Here is a 15,594-nt window from a genome sequence, read left to right on the forward strand (position 1 = left end):
AGCGACAGGGATGCAGACAACTCAGCGGCTGGTGCGAAGGAGAAGAGAAGGCCGCACGGTCCCCCCCCCCATTAAAAGGAGGAAATAAAGGTCAGCTGTCCTGTGGCTTCACCACTGGAAACTGACCAAACGCAGCCCTGCGGGGCCCGGGGCCACCGGCTCTGGCTTTCTGGATAAGAGGTCCTGTGTGACGTCCTGGCTTCAGTCCTGACACTGTTAGAATATGCTGGGCAAGTTACCTAGTTTTTCTGTGTGTGGCTCTCCTATTTGGTAACATGATAGTCATGACTTCTCACTTTGATACCAAAATAACAGCCAAGTCTCTGCGGAAAGGAAGGAAGAGAAGGAAAATAGAAGGGGGCATGGGAGGCAGGGAGGGGACCCAGGGAAGTCACGCTGAAGGTCGAGGCCGAGCTTTGCTTTTTAAAGTGTTTACTCCAACCCACAACGTTCAGAAGTGAAGCCGGGTCAAATGAGAACTCCGTCTTGGTGGCCAACAGGGAGAGTCAGCGTTCTCTGCGTCTTTTCATTTCCAAAGTGGAGAATGACTGCTCTACTTAGAATAGATAACCAACAAGGACCTACCGCAGAGCACGGGAGCTCCGCTCCACATTCGGTGACAACCTACAGGGACAAGAATTTGCAAACGAACAGACACGGGTACGTGGATAGCCGAGTCACCTTGCTGCAGACCTGAAACTAACAGCACTGTGCTTCAGTCTAAAACAAAAAGTTTTCAGAAAGGGAATGAATTTAAAGTCATCGCACGTTTGTCTTACATGCAGTAGAAAGTACTGTGAAGAATGCTTAGAGGAAATAATCGCCTCCTAAGTGAACTGCCTCACCCATGTCCTGACAACGCTGGACTCTCAGACTTTCTTTAGTTGTTTATGTGCGACTTTTCATCAGCCCGTCATTCTTATTAATGGACAAATACACACTCTCCTTTACTGAATTTTCCTGACATGATTGTTCAGTCTCTGGGGTCACACCTTCATCTGATGTGTGTGCACCTCCCGTGGGCAGCTGAGCTTCAGAGGCACCAAGGCTCCGAACTCACGGCCGGCGCCCCAGGCCTGCTCCTGGAAGAGTTCCCTCAGCCCAGGCCATGCCCGGATCTCCTGGCTCTGGGGCTGGCACCAGCCCATCCTGTCTCCTACTTCCATGCATTAACAGGCTGTCTTGTGTTACCTTAAAACATACACCACAAAAAAAGGCGATACGAGAAAGGATGAGAAAGAACAATGAGGTGTGCATCAAAGGTTGGGATGAGGGAATAAACATTAATTTTTCCATTTACATACAATCAGTCCTGGGAAGTTGTCTATGCTAACAGAATAGACATGCATCCCTAGGTGTGCATACTGAAGAATATGTATATGTGTATATATATATATATAAATAAGCGATAATACATATTGCTAAAAATGGATGAATACATCATACTGACCTTGGGGGGTTTAAACGGATAGTCAGGTGAAAAGGTTATGTCAAGAAAGAACACCCCTCCTTCATAGACAGATCCTGGGGGTCCCAATATAGTTGACCTCCATTCATAAATGTTGTCTCCTTTGGGTCCAGCACTGAAATAAGACATACAAATGAAATGTGCTTAGAGATGATATAAAGCTTGGAGTTGTAAAAATATCTATTTATGATAACAATAAATTGAGCCATTCCATAGAAAACACACCAAAGTTAATAGGTTAATTCCAAATGAGGATTCACTTGTCAATATCATCAGTATTCTATAAACGAAATATGTTGGTATTACCAAATAATACAGAACCAAGAAGTTCTGTTTTGCCATTCATAACCTTAAACCTATGAAACAAAAGATTCCAAGGACCACAGACCAGGAAGCAGGAGCCAAATTTTTAAATTAATTTTTACTGGAGCAAAATGTTTAATAAAGCATAAAATTATTTCTGAGACCCTGAAAGGGTGGTATAGGGTCAAAGAGATAAATTTTCAAAGCTAGAAGGAATGCTAGAGAAAAAAAATAGTCTAATCCTTTTGTTAACTAAGGGCACCAATGCAGCTGATGGAGATCAGGAAATGGTCATCATTCGTAAGACTCAGCTCAAGTACCACATCTGAATATTCTTTTCTCATTCCACGCAAAGATTCCCTGCTCACGCCCCCAGCGTCCCGCTAGTGTGGTCTGTAGAAGACAGGATGCATCATTTTGTTTTATACCTCTGCTTAACTGTTTGCTTTTTCCATCCCTCTCTGGAAGTTCTCCGAGGAACAGGTTCTGCCTTGTTCTTGGTACTCAGTAAATAAGAGTTTGTCAGATGATGCTGCTGGAATAACAGCCAAGTGAGGGAAGCCACGTGGCTGCTAGCTGCAAACCTGTGTTCCCCAGCTGCAGAGAAACTCACGGAGGAAACGAAGACCCACACGAGTCAACCGAACTGTCCCCAGTCTTCCAGAGTAACAGAAGGCAAAGCGAGATCATAATTAAGCCCTCTAGTGTTCTTCCTGCCACGCCAACCTGATGGTACATCAGCCAGAAATCCCCTCACACCCTGCAGCAAAGTGGGCGATCCTGTTAAGGTGCTTGAGAAGATTTTACTGTCAACAAAGATTTGTCTTCTTTCATATTTTGAAATTAGTTTGTATCTACAACAATTTCATTGTTGAGCAGGAGACCAAAAAACCATGCATCATTATCTATGCAGAGGAGGAAGAATACACCAATACACTAGGGAACAGACAGCCTCTTCAATAAACGGTGTTGGAAAAACTGGACAGCTACATGCAAGAATCAAACTGGACTACTTTCTCACACCACATATACCATTAAAGTCACAATGGATTAAAGACTTCAATGTAAGCCCTAAACTCATAAAAATCCGAGAAGAAAACAGATGTAGTACACTCTTTGACATCTGTCTCAGCAACATTTTTGGGGATGTGCCTCTCAGGCTAGGGGAACAAAAACAAAAATGAACAAATAGGACTACATCAAACTAAACAGCTTTCGCAAGTGAAGGAAACTATCTTTGAAATGAAAAGGCAGCCTATTGCATGGGAGAAAGTATTTGCACATGACAAATTCGTTAAGGGGATAATATCCAGAGAATACAAAGAACTCATACATCTCAACATAAAAAAACAGACAACCTCTTAAAAAGTGGGCAGGGGACCTAAACAGACATTTCTCCAAAGAAGACATACCATGGCCAACCAGCACATGAAAAGGCGCTCAACATCACTCATCACAAAATGCAAATCAAAACCACAGTGAGGCATCATCTCACACCCGTCAGAGTGGCAATCATCAAAAAGACAACAACTAACAAGTGTTGACAAGGATGTGAAGAGAAAAAGGGAAACTTCTGCTCTCTTGGGGGGAATGCAAACTGGTGCTGTGCTGTGGAAAACAGTGTGGAGATTCCTCAGGAAACTGAAAGTACAACTTTTAGTGGAACTTTTGCTGCTAGTAAAACTAAAAGTAGAACCATACAATCCAACAATTTCACTTCTGGGTATATATCCAAAGAAATGAAGACAGTAATTTGAAAAGAATATGCATCCCAGTGTTCACTGCAGCATTGCTTACAATGGCCAAGAGACAAAAGCGACCTGAGAGCCCATCAGCAGACGAATGGATAAAGAACATGTGGCACAGTATTTTATATATATATATGTGTGTGTGTTATATCTATGACATATATATATGCATTGCATTGTATCTATGACGTGGGTTTCCCTGGTGGCTCAGGCTGTAAAGAATCTGCCTGCAATGTGGGAGACCCAGGTTTGGTCCCTGGGTTGGGAAAATCCCCTGGGGAAAGGAATAGCTCTCTCCACTCTAGTGTTCTTGCCTGGAGAATTCCATGGACAGAGGAGCCTGGTGGGCTACAGTCCATGGGGTTGCAAAGAGTCGGACATCACTGAGCGACGAACATTTCTCTTCACTTCATCTATGACATATACATATACATACACTCACATCTGTATGTATATACATTGCTTTCGTACGTTGGCCATTGTAAGCAATGCTGCAGTGAACACTGGGTGCATATTCTTTTCAAATTACTGTTTTCATTTATTTGGATACATACCCAGAAGATGTGCATATATATAAATAATAATATATGGGGCTTCCCTGGTGGCGCTGGCAGTAAAGAACCTGCCTGCAATGCACGAGACGTAAGAGACCCGTGTTCGATCCCTGGGTCAGGAAGATCTCCTGGAAGAAGGCATGATAACCCACTCCAGTGTTCTTGCCTGGAGAATTCCATGGACAGAGGAGCCTGGCGGGGTATAGTCCATGTGGTCACGAAGAGCTGGACATGACTGAAGTGACTTAGTACACAGCACATATATAATACTATTATATATTATACAAAAATAAATTTATGTATTAAATATATTGTTTATATATTTATAAGATGTGGAATGTGTGTGTGTATATATATATATATATATATATATATATATATAAATATAATATTACTGAGCCATAGAAATGGCAGTCTCACCACTCGGGACAGCAAGGATCACCCCGAGGTCACGGCGCTGACTGAGACACATACAGACAAACGCCACAGGGTCTCACTGACGTGTGAAATCTCGAAACACAGGAAAACGTGTATGAACACAGAAGAGACTCACAGATACAGAGAACAAACAGGTGGTTGCCAAACGGGAGGAAGGGCAGGTGGATGAGAGAAGCGGGGCGGGCGATTAAGCCGGACAAAGCTGCAGTGACAAAATGAATGAGCCACAGGCGTGAAACGCACCGAGTCAACAGTCACGGGATAGTTTTGTATAGTGACAGGTTAAACAACGCCAGGAAAGCATGCATCTTAACCAATCTGGGATTATTCTGGGAATGCAAGGATGGTTTAATAACAGCGAATTATTAATGTAATTTACTTACAACATATTAAAGTAGAAAAAAATGACAATCACAGTAGGTGCAGGAAAAAAAAGCACTCAATAAATTTTAAAGATAGCTATTCATGAAAAAAACTCCTAGCAAAATCAGGATAGTAAGAAACTTCTTTAACTTGGTAAAAAGCATATACCAAAAACCTCATAGCAACTGTATATTCAATGGGAAAATATTAAAAGCACATGCTTTAAAAATTGAGGCTCATGACAAAGATGCCCACTAAATCCATTTCTAATCATTAGTATCCTAGAGCTCATATCCATCAAGGCATGAAAGACATTAAGTTGAAAAACAAAACATTTATGGACTGGGATGGAAGAAACAAAATGGTTGGCATTTATGGTATTTATGTACACAGAAGAAAGCTACCCAAATCTATGTACAATTGATTAAATTTAATAAAAGCTTAACATAGTAGCAGGATATAAGATCAATAGATGAAAATCAACTGCATTTCAACACACCAACAAAATTAGAAAATGCATTTTAAAATACTTTTTACAATAGTATTAAAAATACAAGGAACCTATGAATAGAGTTCAGGAAAAATATATTAAGATTTTTATGGAGAAAACTATTAAAACATATTGAAATACATTCAAGGAAATTAAATAAATGAAGACACCAAGTTTATAGGTAAGAAGACCCGGGACCCTGGGGATGTCAATCTTTTCCTTGGTTCCATGTAATTCTAATCAAAAGTGCAACAGATTTTTAAAAAACAAAACTTGACACAGTGATTCTAGAATGCTTTTGGGACCTCAGTGAAGCTCCTCAAACCTTTCTACCCACAAATGAAAACCTGATATATGTGGGAACTGATGGGGCCGAGAAAACAGTTTTGTCTTTGGACAACAGAGAAACTGAATTTCTACCTCAACCAGGGGGCGCTAGTGGTAAAGACCCGCCTGTGAATGTAGGAGACTTAAAGGGACGTGGGTTCACTCGCCGGGTTGGGAAGACCCCCTGGAGGAGGGCATGGCAGCCGACTCCAGTATTCTTGCCTGGAGAATCCTATGGACAGAGGAGCCTGGTGGGCTACAGTCCATGGGGTCACAGAGAGTCAGACACGACTGAAACGACTTGATAGGCAAACATATAAACCTCTGTTGTAGATGGATTAAGCAGTTAAATGCAAAAGTCAAAAGCTTTACAGTTTGACTAAAGAGAGTGACCAGGCAAGCCATAAACTGAGATCATATAAAATGGCCAAGAAATTCTCATGTCCGGAATATACTTACCTAAGTAAGTTATGAAACAGCAAAATCATGCAGTGACACAAATGCCCACTGATAGAAAAATGTGTAAATTCACCCAAAGGAAGACCACACAGCAACAAAAATATATGAACTAACACTGAGGGATCTTAAGACTATACCAACGAATACAAAAAGCGAGTGTGAAAGGAATGTGCACCACATAACACTGTTTCTACAAAGTATAAAAACAGACAAGAAAGGAAACTGGGGGGCGGGGGACAGATGCTAAAAGTTCCAGAGAGGCGTTTCCTGGGTAGGATTAGAAGGTGGCAAGCAGAACTCAGGAGGAGCTTCAGTGGCTCTGGGGATGCTCTCCTACTCAGGGTGTGTGATGGATTCAGGAGCTATCTGTTTTACGGCTAGGTTTCATAGCCTCCTTAGGTATCAGACATTAATATACTCTTAGATCTGTGTCAATTTTTCATATTAAGTATGCAGAAAAAGCCGACCAAGTTGCCACGTGAGAACAGTAAGTTGCACGTACTGTGTGGTCCTAACTCTAGGAACTAGAGAGATAAAACAATATTTTATATCACTTATGGATACATATCTGTGTCAGCGTCTTTCAAGAAATGAACTGGAAAAACGCACCTAAATTCAAGGCGGCAGCTGGGCAGGGAACGTGGGAGCGTTGGAGGGGGTGATGGGCGGAAACAGATCTGAAGGAGAGTTTAATTTTACTTCAAGGCTTTGATTTCTCTTATTTAGATACAAAAAATAAAATCACAGTGAGCCAAGTTCATTGCCAAGTACTGAAATAAAATTCAAAGGACTGGGGTCCAGCCTTCCTGCCCCGTCTGACCACGGGCCTCCTCTTCTGAAGTGGACAGTGAGGGCAGACAGAATATTCAGGTCAGAGGACAGTGAAATGTTGCCAACAACAGCATCTTGTTGCCAGACAAGCTCACTCATTCAGATAAATAATACACACAGTTATGTCCTGAGCTATAATTAGACCCAAAACGAACAGATAAGTTTATTAGAAGGAAGGGCTTAAAAGTAGAGTAAATTATAGGTCTGTAGTTACAACATTACTTCAAGGGAGATGAAGAAATTTAATTTAAAAAATATGGGCTTCCCAGGTGGCTCAGACTATAAAGAATCTGTCTGCAATGCAAGAGACGAGGGTTCGATCCTTGGGTCAGGAAGATCCCCTGGAGAAGGGAATGGCACCCCACTCCAGTATTCTTGCTCGGAGAATCCCAAGGACAGAGGCACCTGGTGGGCTACAGTCCATGGGGTTGCAAAGAGTGAAACATGGCTGAGCGACTAACACTTTCTTAGACCCAACACAAGCAGATGAGTTTATCAGAAGGAAGGACTTAAAAGGCAAGCAAATTGTAGGTTTGTGTTTACAGCATTACTTCAAGGTAAGTGAAGAAATTTAATTAAAACAATGCAAAGAGGAGAGCACACAGCTGGGAAACGAGGGGCAGAGACACAGCTCCCAAATCCGAAGACGTAACTTACGGGTCCCTTTGAGACATGCTAAGGTGGTTTTCCAAGAATGGTCATCACAGTTAGGTACATAATGTAAGCTAATTACGGAGTCACCAGGTTGTGCGTGCAAAAAAGGAACCCGAAAGCAGAGGGCAGGAGGTACTTCAGAAAGTGGACAGTGTCTGTAGACAACGTAGATTCCATTTATGCCTGATCCAAGTTTCATCTGGCTCTCAGTGAGAACTCCAAATTTTACTGCTTCTTTGAAGTCAACAGTGGACTGAACAACTCCATTAACAACGTCACTCTGAGCTGGTTCACGCTGCCAAAACGTGCCTTTCTGAGAAAATACTAGCAGTGACAAACCATCTGAAAAACAGATTGGTGCTTTATTTTTATTTTTTTAAAGATTTCCCTGCAGTACAGTTGACATAGTCTTGTGTTAGTTTCAGGTGTACATCGGAGTGGTTCAGTCGTATATACGCACATCTTCGTTCTTTTTCAGATTCTCTTCCCATATAGGTTATCACGGAAGACCAAACAGCACTCACGCTATGCAGCAGGTCTTTGTTGATGATCTTTCTTGCGTAGTGTGTGTATGAAACCCCAAGAAGAAATGCTGGGGAGGAGAAAGGATGAATCAAGAGCTTGAGATGGGTGTTTTAAAATGCATTTAACACTAGCATTACTTCCTTAACACACAGATTGAGTCTTGGCAATCTGGCCACCTGCATCATCTTAGAGATGGCCTACCTGCACCACTTATAATCCCAAAGCTTACAGCAGAGGTCCATGAACCACACAGCCCTCTGTCCCACAATCATCTTAATACGTCCCAGTTGAGCAACCCTATCGGGAGTGTCTAGAACGGTGCTGGCCAACATGGTGGCCATGCAGCCATCGAGGCCTTGAACTGTAGCTGGTTCCAGGTAAGGAGGTACTGTCATGAAAAGACGCTCAACACCCCTAACCAGGAAACGCAAGGGAAAGTCATGATGAGATCGCATCTCACACCTGTCAGGAGGGCCATCATCAGAGGGAACACAGCAAATGCAGGTGACGAAGGAGAGAAAAGGGAGTAAGTTGTACACTGTTGTGTACAGTACTGTGGAAAACAGTATATGGAGATTTCTCAAAAAACTAGAACTACCCTTCCATCCAGCAATTCTACTCCTGGGTATGTAGCTGAAAAAAAAACAAAAACACTCGTTCAAAAAGATACATGCACCCCAGTAGTCATAGTTTCATTATTTACAATTGCCAAGATAATGGGAGCAACCTAACTGTTCACCAACAGGTGAACGGATAAAGAAGACGAGGTAAACAGTGGAATATTATTCAGCCATAAAAGTGAGTCAAGTGTTGCCATTTGCAGCAAATGGAAGGACTTAGAGGGCATTATACCAAATGAATTAAGTCACAGAGAGAGAAATGCTGTAGATCTCACATACATGTGGAATCTAAAAAATACTACAAAATGGCTAATATCACAAAACAGAAGCAGACTCAGAGATACAGAGAACAAGCTAGTTATACCAGAGGTCAGGGGGCGATACGGTGGGGGGAGTGGGAGGCACAAACTATTTGGTGTAAGACAGGCCCAAGGGTTACAGTACAACCTGGGGAACACAAGCCAATGTCTTGTAACATTGCAATGACTGTAAATGGAAAGTAACCTTTAAAAATTGAATTTAAAATGAAAAAACTTAAAAAGAATATATTGTACAGCACAGGAAATATAGCCAATATTTTATAATAACTATACATGGAGGATATTCTTTATAAATTGTGAATCACTATCTTGTACACCTAAAATTTATATAATATTGTAAATCAGCTGTACCTCAATAAAAATAAAGGAAAAAAGAGTTTACAGTGCAAAAAAAAAGTTTTTATAATACCAGTAAAAAACAAGATGTGTTGTGAAAATAAAATAAACACCAAACTTTGATGACAATATGAAAGAAAGTGAACTACATCATTACTTATTATTCATTACATGCTGAAATAATATTTGGAGTATACTGGGCCAAGATACATTAAAATTAATTTCACCTACTTCTTTTTACTTTTTTAATTGTGGCTACTAGAAAATTTTAAATTACACATGTGCTTCATATTATATTCCTATTCAACAGAACTGCCTTGAATCTAGTTTCTGTGATGGTGGGAATGTTCAAGTTTTCATCATGAGCCAGTGTCGTAACCATCAGCCACACATGGCCATGTGGCGCTTGAAACGAGGCCAGTGAGAATGAGGAAGCGGACCTGAAACCTCAGTTTCAATGAATTTAAATCCAAATAAGTCCACGTGGCTAGTGGTCACACACACGCACAGCGCAGACCCACAATGACTGGGGATGTGTTTAATATGTCATTAAACACATACAAAAACTTCCATTTTGTATAGATACAAAATGGAAGAGTGGGCTTTTATACACTTTGGCTGGATCAGAAAAGCGCGAATCAGAGGCTGCAGAGTGTTCTATGCTTTGAACGATCCCTTCTTCCGTAGACCGGTCCGGGAGAGGCTGGTGCCGGAAGACTCCAAGAGCAGCGCAGCGCTGAGGCTGGTGGGCAGACTCCAAGCCAGACGGTCTGTCTGCATCTCAGCCCGTCGCTACATGAGCGCCTGTGTGTGCTCAGTCGCGCAGTCACGGCCGACTCTGTGCAGCCTTTTGGACTGCAGCCCGCCAGGCTCCTCTGTCCATGGGATTCTCCAGACAGGAATACTGGAGTGGGCTGCCATGCCCTCCTCCAGGGGATCTTCCCCACCCAGGGATGGAACCCACGTCTCCTGTGTCCTATGCATCACGGGTGGATTCTTTACTCGCTAAGCCACTCGGGAAGCCCGAACACCTACCTGATCCTGAGCAAATGTGTCATCGCTCTATGCCTTAGTTTTCTCATCTGTAAAATGGGGCCATTACAGCACCAACCTGAAGTGTAAAATCTCAGTAGAACTGCACTCACAGAGCTTGAGAAATGGGCTGAGAAGGGCCCAAACAGTAAGCCTCCAAATGTGGGCTGCTACTGTGGTCGCAGTTCTGCCTGTGGGTGGCACAGAAGTGCACCAACTCACTCGAAAGGTTAATTGCCTGGTGGTTTTCTAACAAAGGTTTCAACACCCCAGGACTAGAAAACAGGCTACTGAGACCGTGCACAAATGATGGTGATCATCCTCCTCCTCCGCAGTCTGCCTCCGTTGGGGCCCCACCCACCATCACCTTGTCTGCTCACCTCCCACATGGTGTCTCATCGTCCACCTCTGATAAGCGACCTGCCAAACACCGATGGAATCTCTAACCTGGTCAGAAACCTGAGTGTCAACCTGGACCAAGCTTTATTTTATTGTGTAGTTGATTTACAATGTATGAAGTTTTGCTATCTTCAGAGTCCCTTGGACTGCAAGGAGATCCAACCAGTCCGTCCTAAAAGAAATCAGCCCTGAATATTCATTGGAAGGACTGATGCTCAAGCTGAAGCTCCAAAACTTTGGCCACCTGATGCAAAGACCTGACTCATTTGAAAAGACCCTGATGCTGGGAAAGATTGAAGGCAGGAGGAGAAGGGGACGACAGAGGAGAGATGGTTGGATGGCGTCACTGACTCAATGGCCATGAGTGTGAGTAAACTCCAGGAGTTGGTGATGGACAGGGAGGCCTGGCTTCTTCCTTCGCCTCTAAGTTCCACAGAGCCTGTTGAGTCCTACTTCCTAGTATCTTTCTGATCTGTCTCCTGGCTGTATCCTCTGTCACTTTCACGGTGGCAGCAGCATCCTCTGTGATTTCCCTGCCTCCAGTCTTGCTTTCCTCCCATCCTTCCACTAAAGGGAAGAATGGACAATCTCCAGAAAACCTTTTAAATGGGACCATGTTTCCCTGTTTCTCTGACTTCTCAATACTTCAAGATCAAGCCCCAATTCCGCAGGTACACGCGAAGTCTTCCATAAAAATCTGGCTCTAGCTGACTTCTCTGACCTCATTCTCTGTATTCCTCTCTCCTCCAACTCCATCCTCCAACCATACTGGAACCACTTGCAGAAACTCCATGTGGTCTGGGCTCTTTTGGGAGCTTTTGGAGAAGATGCTCTGCAGGTCTGACCATCCTGTTTGTCCTTTAGGTCTTAACTGCCTTCTCCTCCAAGGCATCTTCTTTATCCCTAAAGGCAGGGGTAACGTTCTATGCAAACATGGCATTATAAAAAGTTGTTTATGGGGCCCTTAATACTGGGGAAAGAAGAAGAGTTAAGAAACAATATTATCTGGGTCAGAGGAAAGAACTTGCCCTGATGGTGAAGGGACGTCCCTGATCGCCGAGAGGGTGCTGAGAAAATAAGCCAGGAAGGCAGCTCTTGAGGGGCCCAACAGAGAATGTCTCTCACAGACTTCCAAGGGTCCCTGTGTTTGTTCAGTAATTTTTCCTACAAGAGCAGTACCATCGACACCCACCGTAACATCTTAGGAAGTCAGAACGCAGCAGTACTGAATATAAATAACCAGGTCACTCTGCTGCCCACCCAAACCTAACACAACACTGTGAATCAGCTATACTCACACACAAAACAAGAAACTTAAAAAAAGGAATCAGGCAGAAGCGTGAAATCCTAACAGGAAAGACAGTGAAAAAGGAAAAAGAAAGAAAAGATCCACTGTGTATTCTAAACTCCACGGAGAGCTGGACTGTTGCTGCCCGTTACTATTTCACATAGTTTCTTTCCAGCTCATAAGAGTCTGGGGCTTATTCTCCAGGTATTCCTAGAAAATGAATTGTTACTTTTTGAGAATGAGTATTTTAATAAATGGGAAGGATCTTTATCCTCAGTCAGACTTTTCAGATTGGGATGCGTACATGGGAAAAAATTCATTTGTTGTTGTGGTTTAGTTGGTGACCCTATGAACTGGAAGCCTGCCAGGCTCCTCTGTCAGTGGGATTTCCCAGGCAAGAATACTGGACTGGGTAGCCGTTTCCTTCTCCAGGGGATCTTCCTGACCGAGCAATTGAAACCACGTATCCTGCATTGATCCTTTTGAACTGTGGTGTTGGAGATGACTCTTGAGAGTCCCTTGGACTGCAAGGAGATCAAATCAGTCAATCCTAAAGGAAATCAACCCTGAATATTCATTGGAAGGACTGATGCTGAAGATGAAACTTGAATACTTGACCATGTGATGCTAAGAGCCAACTCATTAGAAAAGACCCTGATGCTGGGAAAGACTGAAGGCAGGAGGAGAAGGGGATGACAGAGGATGAGATAGTTGCATGGCATCACTGATTCGATGGAAATGAGTTTGAGCAAGGTCCTGGAGTTGGTGATGGACGGGGAGGCCCGGCATGGTGCGTCCACGGGGTCGCAGAGTCGGACACGACTGAGCGACAAACAACGACTCCTACATTGGCAGGCAGATTCTTCACCACGGAGCCACCAGGACAGCGTCTCTAAGTTATCTCTTTACCAGATTTTAGAAGTCACTGCTATCATCTACCTTGGATCTTTTGTTAACAGTGCAAAACAATTACTGCTTAAGAATCACAGCACTTCCTTTTCCCAGGGCATGCAGGAGCTAGAGAGATAGAATGCTAAGTCAAAACCAACCTCCTAGAAGTTACCGAAGAAGGCACACTCTTTCAGGAGTGTGTGTGTATGCGTTTATTTCTCCTAATATGTGATATATTACACTGAGTGCACAGATTTGTAACAGACGTCATTTTAAGAGACATAACTATGAAATAGCAGGTAAACGCAGAGAAACTGGGAAGTAGGGAGGAAGAGCTCAGAGAAAAACCTGTGTATTCTGTCTATATTCTTACTTTCCACTCTAAGCCAATTTCCTAAGACTCACTTGTAAGCACAAAGATACATTACAGAGTCAAAAAGAACTGCATCTTATTTTACATATCTGGGTTGTTAGAAATAAGGTTAGAATCATAAAGACCTTGGAAACCATCTATCAATAGTTCAACTTTTTCATCACACAGAAGCGAGCACTAGAATGGGACTGGAATCCCAGCGACTGAGACAATTAGGCATAAAATCAATCAGCGTTACTTAAAATACTGAATTATAGAATTTTTAATCCTACATGAGCTGAGAGGACTCTAGCAATAGGGTGATGGAGTTAGTCTCACTCTTTTTGAGTCTTTTTCAATGTACTCTTTCCTTGCAGAAGAAATGACCCATTGCAGCAGCGATTCTTAGCATCACTAAAGGCATGGGGGGTGGGGTGGGGGAGGAAATAATTTGAAAAAATGAAAAAGCTCTTCCCCCACTGGGGACCACTTCAGTTTCGAAGCCTTCATTTGAAATGTGATAAAATGAAGGGTCAGAAAAGCGGAGTGCTTCGCCCCAGCCCACACCTCGAGAAGGACACTGAGCCTCTGACCCCAGCGAGAGTCCTTCCTACCTCACCACCGCGCCGTCAGACACCGGAGTCGACCGGAGAAGCCACGTGCAAAAGCCGCTGTGCCCGTGAGCTGCTCTGCTGAAGGCAGGAGACCCAAGAGCAAGACCGACGTCTGGATTTTTCTTTCCTTCTTTAACCAGTTCCTTCCTATCTGTACTTCCTGGCCGGGGCGGGGCGCTCTGCCGCTGTGTCTGCAGGCTTCTCACGCGGCGGCCTCTCCCGCTGCGGAGCACCGGCTCTGGAGGCTCGGGCGTCCGGAGCTGCAGCCGTGGGCTCAGCATCGTGGTGCGGGCGCTCAGCTGCCCCGCATCGCGTGGGGTCTTCCTGGACCAGGGACGGAGCCGCCGTCCCCTGCAGGGAGAGGTGGGTCCTTAACCACTGCGCCACCAGGCGAGCCCTGGGCTTTCCCGCGCTGCGCATCCCGGGCAGGTTTCCGGGCAGATCCAGAGGTCTGGTAAACAGCCGTTTGTATTTCAGCTACGACATTCTCTCTCTCTTTTTAAATTTTTCAGAGAAGAAATAGTGATCCTTGAGGACCCTCTTCATTTCTTTAGGGAACCTACCATTTCTTGCCACCCTGCTTTTGTCCCCCCACCCCCACCTCAATTCCCGTGCATTTTCTCGAGTCTGTGTGAGAAATGACAGCTCTCAGGGTCCCCAGGCCTCCAGAATTAGCCTGTCTTATCTGCACTGTGAGAACAATTTAGGAGCTAGCCCAGGAGGCACGTCCTGCGTCTTTATTATAAGAGAAGATCTCCACCCCACCCCCGAGTGAGACAGGAAGGCTGGAGAGCTCTAATGCGTCCCCAGATCTTATCTGCAGGTTAAAGAAGCCTTCGACAAGCAGACAGGCACTGCTGCCCAGGTGCAGGTTCCAGGGAGCCATATCCTTCTCAAAACGCTGCAACTCTCCAAAATGGTACCACTGAAGGCGACGGAATGCAGGATTCCCTGGTATCATTTCAAAGGCAGCTTTACAACTTTCTGACATTTAAATGATACCAAAGTAAAAATTCTATTTGAACCTTAAGACAGGGCAGAACTTGAGGACAGTTAATGGTTCTTAAGGGAGCTAAGATTTATGTGTTTATTTGTATACAGAGTTAACAGCAAGGCAGTTCGGTTTCTCAAGGAGGTTAGATACCTCCTGTATACTGGATACATTTCTCACTGGCTGAGACCATCTTTGCTTCTTCCCCAGGAAAATAGTGAGCAACAACTGCTTCAGGGAGCTGCCTAACTTACTCCAACAAAGTACACTGGCTGTGATATCCTGCAAGCGGCGTGCTTTTCATCGTATCCCTGATGCTGCCATGAGCCCTAAGACCCACGGTCACCGTTTTCTTTCACCCGCTGGCTGGAGGCCAAGGTTAGCCCAGAGGAGAGGAAACAAATCAACCACAACGCTAATGCCAGGCTCCCCTGGTGGCTCAGTGGTAAAGAGTCCGCCTGCCAATGCAGGAGACACGGGTTCGATCCCTGGGCCGGGAAGATCCCACATGCCGGGGAGCAACTAAGCCCGTGCACCCCAACTACCAACTCTGTGACCTACAGCCAGGGAGTTGCAACTACTGACGCCTGG

General features: G+C 44.1%; 1 protein-coding gene across 5 annotated transcripts in view; it reads right to left on the reverse strand.

Annotated features, from left to right (window-relative positions):
• The window catches only part of UBE2E2 (ubiquitin conjugating enzyme E2 E2), a 354,523-nt gene that overhangs the window by 79,652 nt on the left and 259,277 nt on the right, over positions 1–15,594 (reverse strand). For 2 of the 5 annotated variants that reach the window (XM_043893881.1, XM_043893880.1), the window contains exons 1-2: positions 14,013–14,495; positions 1,451–1,583 (exon numbers count right to left, since the gene is read on the reverse strand). In XM_043893881.1, the coding sequence (XP_043749816.1) occupies positions 1,451–1,583; positions 14,013–14,293 (414 nt within the window). In that variant the 5' untranslated portion in view covers positions 14,294–14,495. Of the gene's footprint in view, positions 1–1,450; positions 1,584–14,012; positions 14,496–15,594 lie in introns of those variants that run through there. The other 3 variants (XM_043893879.1, XM_043893882.1, XM_043893878.1) reach the window with 2 other exon arrangements.

This window comes from Cervus elaphus, chromosome 32, assembly GCF_910594005.1.
Source record: "Cervus elaphus chromosome 32, mCerEla1.1, whole genome shotgun sequence".
Classification (NCBI taxonomy): Eukaryota; Metazoa; Chordata; class Mammalia; order Artiodactyla; family Cervidae; genus Cervus; species Cervus elaphus.